At 38.8% G+C, this 9,359-nt stretch overlaps 1 protein-coding gene across 1 annotated transcript; it reads right to left on the bottom strand.

Moving 5' to 3' along the window:
• Positions 1–6,207: 6,207 nt before the first annotated feature.
• LOC116127059 (patatin-like protein 2) lies at positions 6,208–9,002 on the bottom strand. The gene is made up of 7 exons (XM_031412726.1): positions 8,669–9,002; positions 8,195–8,379; positions 7,488–7,677; positions 7,172–7,333; positions 6,762–7,064; positions 6,494–6,666; positions 6,208–6,380 (listed from the first exon to the last, which is right to left on the bottom strand). The coding sequence occupies exons 1-7, from the start codon at positions 8,798–8,800 to the stop codon at positions 6,299–6,301; spliced, it is 1,227 nt and encodes a 408-aa protein (XP_031268586.1). The 5' UTR covers positions 8,801–9,002; the 3' UTR covers positions 6,208–6,298.
• Between the last annotated feature and the right edge of the window lie 357 nt (positions 9,003–9,359).

Genomic DNA, 9,359 nt, shown 5'->3' with positions numbered 1-9,359 from the left:
GCAAGCAACGCCTGCGAGCAAGATATGAGTTAGAAATAAATCAGAATGAAGTTTCAAATACAGCTCGTTTACCTTGCTCAGATGCTGGAACGACGTGGTCATCAGGTCATCGCCCGTGTCAGCGTACTCGTCATATGACCCAGATAGCTCGCACTCGAGCAGGCCATAGACTATCGGCTACAGGTACTCGGGCAAACTCTCTAATGAGTCTAGAACTGGTGCGTCCTTCGCCGACACCTCGGGCAAACTCTCTAATGAGTCTAGAACTGGTGCGTCCTTCGCCTTGTCGGCAGCGACCGCCTCGCTCACGGGCTCCTTGCCCGACCTCTTGGATTCCTGGCGCGTCCTCAGAGGCTCCTCCTCGGATTCGGTCTCAGACTCTTTGGCCTGGACCTGTTTCCTCTTCTTGGACCTTTAGGCCGGAGCCTTCTGCCTTGGGTGAGCAGATGGTGCCTGAGCGACCTGTTCTGTCCTGGTCGCTTCTTGTACAGGACGGGGCTGCGAAGGCGCAGCAGCTCGCAACGGCTGTGCCGGAATAAGACGGGCAGCTTCGGCCGCCCTCTCTCTCCTCGATCGAGGGAAGACGAATGGTGCTCGGCGGGGCTACCCGGACTCCTTTGGGGCCATAGTTTCTGCATTTAAGTTCGTTAGTAAGCAAAATTATTCTACGACCAGAAGGGAACCAGTATAACTTACCTTCTGGGGGTTCTAACGACGCCTTGTCGCTGAAAAAACCGTACTTCTGCAAGTTCGCGGTTGTCACAAGCTTCCTCGCATCCCGGCTCTCCTCGTCCAGTACTCCGAAAGATACGAGCCTATCTGGGTCGGCGAGCAGCGCTTGTTCGGTCGTTCTGTTAACTGCAAAAGAAAACAGGTCATTATTATGGATCAGGCGAGGAGATAATGAGCCCAGCGAAGAAAAACCTACTTGGATCCTGAAAGCGGCAGTAGCCGTCATAAAAGAAGAAGAAGAACTTTGTCTCGTAGGCCCCCGCATTGCTGGGATAGTTGTGTATCCCCGCGGCAATGGTAGGTCGCCGAGACAAATAGTACGAGTCCTTGTCCCTACTCTTCTTAAGGTAGTAGGCGACGCCGAGCTCCACCACCGTTGGCTCTCCCAAGCCGCTCTCGCAGCACGCGATGTACATCGCGACAGCGATGACGTACGCGTTTGGCGTCAGCTGCATCGGTGCGATCCCGAAATGATCCAGGACCGACCTGATGAAAGGATGGAAGGGAATCCTCCCTCCACCCTTGAAGATCTCTTCAGAGATCGCGGCAAGGCCATCGACCAGGCGCCGTGACGACCTGGTGTGGTCGAGGAACACCTCCGCACGGATGTCAAACTGCCTCTTTATTCTATTATATTCCTCAGAGGTGAGAACCGAGTAGACATCGAGGGCTGCGTCCTCGGGAACTTCTCGCGAGGACGAGTTGGCTCCTTCCTCGGGTCTGGATGTTGACGGTTCCATTCCAGTCTGCAACATCGACAGACAAGTCATTTTAGCCATCGCATGTCCCGCGCGGCAACGTGGGACAAATCCCTTAAAACCTAACAGTAACTCAAGCCGCCATCCATGGCTCGAATCTAATGACGGCGTCACGTCTCTGGTGAAACACCGGGAGACCCAACGCCATGGCCCAACCAAACCAATGCAAAAAAAAAAAAAAAGAGGAAGAAGAGAATCTTACCTTCTGGGATGAGTAACCGAGACTGAAACTCGTTTCAGTTGCCTGAGAAGCGCCGATCGGAAAAGAATGGTTTCTGGTTTGCGAAGGTCTGTCACTCGAAGTAAAAGAAATTTTGGTGACCTCATCTGAAAAATACGAGTTTTTATATGGATTGCGAATCGATGGTTACCACCCCTCGGAACCGAAACGACAGCTCTTTCTCTCTCCCCGCATTAAATGCGCCCCATGTCGCATTAAATGCCGTGATAAGAGTCGTCGTTTCGAATGCGTTACACAACCAATGTTGTCAAAACGGCATCGGGTCAGCACACAACGCATTTAATGTGTCTGACAAACGCTTTAACACGTGCAGAGCGCCTGACAGCGCAGAACCAGGTTCATTGAATCTCTAAGGTACAGAAAAGAGCGTCCATCAGATCCAGGTCGCTAGGATGAAGATTGTTAGGTTGCTTAGGCAAGGGATTGCGCGAGATTGTGTTCACCAAGAGTCATGTGCCGAGCTCATCCCATTCAGGTCGGAGTGACCAGAATCTCCGATGTGACTTAGTTTCCAAGATTCGATCCTCAAACCTTGAAAACTAGGGGGCTTCTGTTATGCCTGGGAAAATAAAGGCTGACGTGGGAAAGTCACGTGAAGAGTAACCTGCTCCCGTCAGAGCAGCACGCACACGTCAGACCTGCCAAATGATATGGAGCTCACACGTGTCCCTTTCCCCTGTAATAAATCGTGCGAAATCACTTGGGAAGAGAGAAATGGGACATAAAGCCGGATCATATCCTGACAATCACACCAACCCATGGATTTAATGATGATTACACGCTTCAGTTTGATATAAAATGAAGAAAACCCCTTCATTAAGGGGATTCGGCCATTTTTACATTGGAAAACTCTCTCTCTCTCTCCTGTAAACACATTTACTTTCTCTAAATCTTTTGTAAGTCAGTCTGCTGTGGCGACCTGACCCATACTACTATCAATGCAAGTCAGTGGACGTAGGATTTGCTACCTTAGCATCCGAACCACTTTAAAAGCTTTCTTTGCATTTATTTCATTTCATATATTCATTATCACGTGTGTTCATTCTCCAATCAGCAATACGCACGTGACAATTAGTTGGTGCCAAAAACCAGCATCAACAGTAACCAAACAAACGCTTAGTATCAGGACATAAACATTAAACACAAACAAGTATACGTAAAATTAACGCTTTTATATATATATAGTCTGTTAAGTTTAAACCAAGTGCAATTCTTTTTATTCTAACCCCTTAAAACCGAAATGCCAGACACTGGTTTTCTATGTTTCTATTGAGCAAATTCTTTTTATATTATTTGCATTAATTATACATTGTCGAACAAGCTACTTTGTTTCAAAGTGGGAAACTACAGGATATGAACAGTGTACCAAGAGAAAACAATAATAATAGTTTAATCATATATATTAAATTGCCTGTTTTCAGACCGTGCAAGGAAAGTGACCAGGCCGCCCCTGTTGGATGGAATAAGCTCCAAAGAAAACTCTCAAGGTGTGCTTGGTCGTGGTAATCTCCCAACACTGAAATAATATCATTTTATGTTAGTTGATTATCACGTTTGGTTGTTAAGTAATATAAGATTTGAGTAACCTTTCAAAACCAATAGTAATTACTGTTGGTAATATATGAGATAATCTAATTACCTTCATTTTTTAAAAGTATTTTAAGATTACTTGGTAATCTTAATTTTGTTATAATTTTATACTTAACTATTAAAACTTTTAGACAATAATACCCTTGTTCTGAAAAGAGTTTACAAAAAAAATCAAAAACTATTTTATCCTTATATATAAAGTTTTTAAGAGAAAATACCCATGAACTTGAAAAATATTATGCATGACTGATGGCAGGATGTGGCCACCACTGCCAGTAGTCATATGTAGATATAGTCATTTTCGGTCACATCTATGGTAAAAAATAGCTAGATCTATTGGTTATATATGATAGAATTTTCTCTCGTACGTAAATGTGTTTATTGAATATTGCAGTCAAAATAAATAAATCAAGTTATATATAGTATATAGTGAATATTGGAATGTCTTTATAAACTTCTTATCAGGCATGCCTAAAACAAGTTCAAATGAATTAATTAATAATACATAGTCAAAAGATTAAGTTTTGATATTATCATATACATATACACTAAATCATCTAAGATATATCTTTGATTACAATATAAGATAAGATTAAGTTACTCTTGATCGATTCATGACCTCGATACAATGTAACCATAAAGATACATATGATCCTTGTAATGACTTTCATATATATAAATCTGAAAATTAAATTTAAAACTGCGTCAATGTGCATAACATCAACTTTCACAAGTAATCGACGCCCTAGTTGACCTGTTATTTAGCATTAATTATTTTTAATATTTGACACGCTGCCTTTTATGAACCAAAATTAATATTTTAATAGAAAATTAATTTTCTAATATTCTTGAATTAATTAATGAGTCAGCTCATTATCCACTCAATAGGTATATTTAGTGTAGCACACAAAGCCTCTTAAAGCTAATGGTGATTGGTGAAAAACAAACTCAAAAAATAGCCATTAGGTAGCTTGAAAGAAATGTTCTAACCTAACTGCACCCGCATCACAGTCTTACCTATAATTCTCTGGAAATGTCACCGACAATTTTCAACTTAATTAATGGTGGTAGCTCCATACTGCAACGTTTTTCTTCAGAAAGCCAGCTACCATATATGAGTGCGTTTGATTGTTAGCTACTCAATCTTACTTTAAATTAATAAATATATGCAGAGAATACCTTTCATTAACCATAACCAAGAAAGAATCTGTTAATTTTTTTTGTCAAATTAATTATTAATCTGCTGGAGATCTGTGCAAATTGCAAGAGCTTAATTTTCTTTTGCCGAATCTTGTTTTACTGATGAAATTGTAAGGGGTGGAATGTATGGTTAAAATGGAAGAAGAATGACTGTTTAAATTGGCTCCACCTCTTTAAGTATCACAACTACCCCATGTCCGTTGTTGTAGAACGATCGATCGCTACTGTCATCTTTCAGTTCTTTTTCCCAAAATGCAATGTTATGTTACTACACGGAGAGGATGCTTTGCTGTACTCTTGAAAATGCATTTAATGTAATATTGATAGAGGGCTATACGTTAAATTGAAAAAGCCAACAGTAAATCAATTAAAATAGAAGTGAGAGCAAAGACAAAGTACAATCTATAGAAGCCAGCAGCCACTGGAGCTGGATCACTGTTTGACTTACGAGTCTTGAGCTCTTGATAGACCATAATATCTACTAGTCAAGTCAACCTAGTGTTTTTTTAACTAGTTTGGCAACCATATTTACTGTAAAAACTCATTATCATGAAATTGATAAATTACATAGCTTACTGATGAACGAAATAGAGAAGCAACAGGAACAAAATAATAATAGTTAAACAAAACAAACAGTAAACTAATTAAGAAAGCAATACGCGCAATTTACCCTGGTTCACCCAATGTGGGCTACGTCCAGCTGAGTCAATATTATTGCAATATGCCTCACCTCTCTCGTTTACAATGAATGAATTGTTCTCACACCATAACAAGAGAAAAGTATGTTTATATACTAGGTTTAAGAGATTAAACCTAGTTTTACAAGAATTATTATTCCTAAGCCCAACCCAAAAAGGAATTAATAACTTAAAAGGAATCCTACAGCGGTTATACATGGAAAAGCCCAAAACCGCCTACGGGCTCGGGGGCGCTGCCCCTGCGACCCCCGCCCGCTCACCGGGGAGCGGGGCACCCGCCTGCTGACCGGGCAGCGGGACCCCCGAGTGCGTCTCCGTTACCCATTAATGCTAAAGTAGTCGACAACTCCAACAACTGAGATAGAAATACTTGAGATTTGAGAAAAGTTGAAGAATGTTTTCTTAATATTTTCAGAAGACTAGTAGGTTGATTTACATCATAAAAAAGTGGCCTTTGTAACTTGCAAGATGTTGCTTTTATATCCCAATCTCTTAAACGACATGCCGCTCACATTTAGCAGAATGGTATGTTTAACTTGTTTGGTACAAATGTGCAATAGATGGTTTGCCGTTCAAATTAGGAAATCATAGATGATGGAAGGTTAAATAAGTTGGTACACATCCTGTCACCATAAATGACATGTTGCGTCTTCCTATTTAATTCTCAAATCTCATATAATGGACCATCTATATAGGTTCATTCTAATTATTTAAGTATATCTTTATTTATATATAAAGAGATTTTAGTAATTCAATCAACTATACACAAATCACGGTGGTTTTAAAATTCATCAAAAATATTTTTTTTTTTTTTGAAAATTTGAATATCATTATAAATCTTCCTAAACCTTTCTTTAATTATAAGTACCGGGTCTGAGCCAGGGCACCAATTACCATATCACGCCTTTGTGTATACAGCATGCATTGCTCTATAACGGTATTTTTTTCAAATTAAAAGAATGACTAAATAAATTGCATAACATTCAAATTATTTTAATCAATTGCTTTGAATGAAGAAAGAAAAATCCGAGAAATCATCTCCCAGGCGTCTAAATTGTTTGACGTCGATGAAATAATTGTTAATATTTCAAGTTTGCAACCCTTCCATGAGGTGACCTCATTTCACGAACCCGCTTCTCCTTTGAAAGTACTTCCGCTAATCTGCACAAATAAATTCTGAATAGTTAGCCATACAGACACAATTTGACCGTATCATAAGACAACCGCTAACAGTAAATAGTTGCGATGGAGTTATAAAATCAATATATTTATACCTGATGAGAGCCCTTTCATTTGTGCCCCAAGTAGAAGGATCAAAGGCTCCAGTCTCAAAATTTACCTTTGCAATTGGTTTCTTCAGCAGTCTTTCTCCAACTCTCACAAGACTCTCCAAGTTCGTTGGAGTGGCAATGTCCACAGACGACTCATGTCCAATTAGAGTATCATCCTAAAAATTTTTCAATATATTAGTCTCAATTCTCAACTTCTTTGATATATGATTGTATATATGAACACTGGTATATGATTCATGGATGTTATTACCTGAATTCTTAGATAATTTGCTTCAGAATGAAGGGCTTGAAAAACTGTAGAAATGTGAAAATCAACCATGTCGCTGCTAGATTGCATAAACACATCGGTCAATGGACTCGAATTTTCAGTGTTCAACCATCCCAACATACCCCACTTAGCCGCTTTATGAGCATCGTACTTCTCTTCCGTCTTTGCTGAACCAGTACCTAATGATATCACCAGAAACCGGCCGTAGTCGGTTGGCTTTATGGGAAAAAAATCGGAACTCCCTCGGGTAATTGTTTTGGTCACTTCACTGATAGCAACTAAAGTCTGAAAAGCATTAAAAAAAAAAAAAAAAATATCAAGATTTTTTTCGACTTGCCGCTTAAATATATTGAAAATTAATAAATAAAGTAAAATAGATAATATATCTGTACCGGATTATTAGCTGCCACACCACCGTCGATGAGATCAAATTTTCTCACTTTTCCTTCGGGGTCATGGGTCTCAAAATAATGGGCTGGAAGATAAGTAGGAGCAGCTGAAGTTGCAATACAAATATCAGAAAGTAAGGCATCTATGCTTGGATGTTTCTTCACCTAAACGACATGAACATAAGAGTCAGAGGTTCCAAGAAATATGTATTAGTAAAAACTGATCCGCTATGAAGTACTATTTTAAACGGCCAATGATCTTCATTCAACTTAATTAAAGTAGTGAAATAATACTAAGGAGTAAAGCTAAAAAACAAACCTCATAGCTGGAGAAGATGGTTGGTTGGAGTTTCCTGATATCAAAAGTTGGAATCACTATATTTGTCAATGTCTGGTGCAACCGAACATCTCCTAACTTTTCCTTCACGATAGAGTGCAGGTATTTTCCATCATATTTTGGTCCAGTAAAAGATTTGACCAGCTTGGTAGCAGGAGCAATAATGGGACAACTGATACGTATAACCAAAATATTACTACATAGACAAAACTCTCCCATTCTTGGAGGGAATTTAACCCAAAATCCTGAAATCTTCCACACATCAAGATTTACTTAAAAAAATTCTCTTGTTCAATTATAAGAGAGTTTATCAATTGATTAACATGAAATTATATTAAATTTCTTTACCCTTTTTACTTTGGTCAAAAGTTAGTTCGTCTCTTTGATAGAACGTTAGTGTACGGATGTCTTTAAATATTTAGGAAAAAAAAATTTAGTAAAACTTCTTGATATTGGAACTCATAATAAAAATCCTACTTCCTAATAACCACTCAACTCTATCTAATAATAATATTTCAAAAATACTTCTCTAAATAATTAAACAAACGCACCCAATATTTTTAGCACGATGTCATCTTCATCTTAACGTAAAAAAAAAAAGGGCTTATTTCAAAAGAAAAATATAAATTTCAGTGCATGAGACTTTTCAAAAAAAAAAAAAAAATTATATAAGCGCTTAAGTTTAGTACCTATGATCTTGGGGGAATATTTTGGGGCAGTGAGTTAGGTAGAAGTCCTTAATATCTTTGGCAGCAAACAAAGGACGGTTCTGTTCATTAGGGGCTGCTAGCATGGCGGTCACCAAGCCACCAGTGCTAGTTCCTGCAATCACATCAAAATAGTCTGCAAGTCTTGCTTCCTCGCCATCGTGTTTCTGTTCACATACGGCCAAAATACTTAGTATTAGGGCATGATATATAGATATGAGAGAAAAATATGATATCTAAATATGTTGCCCCTATATGTTGATCCTGTCTTTCCGAAGGTAGCAAGTAGCACATATCAGTATATTGCATGCATGAAGTGAGGAAAGATCATATATAAAACGTCGTTAAGGTAAAAATATATTATTCTCAATGTTCTTATAAAGCTATTCTTTAGTTATTTATAAATTGAAGATTGGACAAAAAATCAGCCCATTGCACGAAAGATAGATTTTCTACCTGAAGTTCAGACTCTAAAAAGGCAAGGATAGTCGCAGGGATTATCCCTCTGATTCCACCTCCATCGATGCTTAGAATAGTAATTAGGTTTCCATAAGTAGGTGGCTGTAGAGGTGATTTTGGACTTTCCATAAGAAGTTGAGAAAGGAACTAATTAAAGGGGAGAGAGAGAGAGAGAGAGAGACAGCGAGAGAGAGAGAGAAATATGAAGAAACGCAAAGCTTTGATACCCGTGAATGGAGAGTAGTAGGAAATGAAGCGTTGAAGAATGGGAGACTTTTATTAGCGTATTCTGAACCGAAGAGAAATGACGCAAACTAACTTTCTTATCCCTATAATTTTGACCGATTCAAAATAATTTAAGCACAAATATATTTTAACGAGGAGATGTCTGGAAATAATAATTTCCGCTGCTACTATCAAGAGTAATTCAAAATGAGATGCCTTGTGCAACCATACATCGGAATTCATTAAATACTGCTTTAACCGTAGCAGTACTTGCCAGCGCAGGAGGATAACTCTATCTTATCTGAGTTGCTTTCAAACAACTTGTAATGAATTGGTAGTAAAATTAAATTTTATTTGTGGGAGGCATCTTCTACATCTTACAGTCAAGAGGCATATTGACATTGAAAATGATGTGTGTGTCTGCACATTATATAGATGACATTGGTCACTTTAAATCATCTTC

This window comes from Pistacia vera, unplaced genomic scaffold, assembly GCF_008641045.1.
Source record: "Pistacia vera cultivar Batoury unplaced genomic scaffold, PisVer_v2 Contig1884, whole genome shotgun sequence".
In the NCBI taxonomy this organism is placed as follows: domain Eukaryota; kingdom Viridiplantae; phylum Streptophyta; class Magnoliopsida; order Sapindales; family Anacardiaceae; genus Pistacia; species Pistacia vera.
Note: the sequence above shows the minus strand (reverse complement) of the source record. Positions and strands in the feature narration are given on the sequence as shown.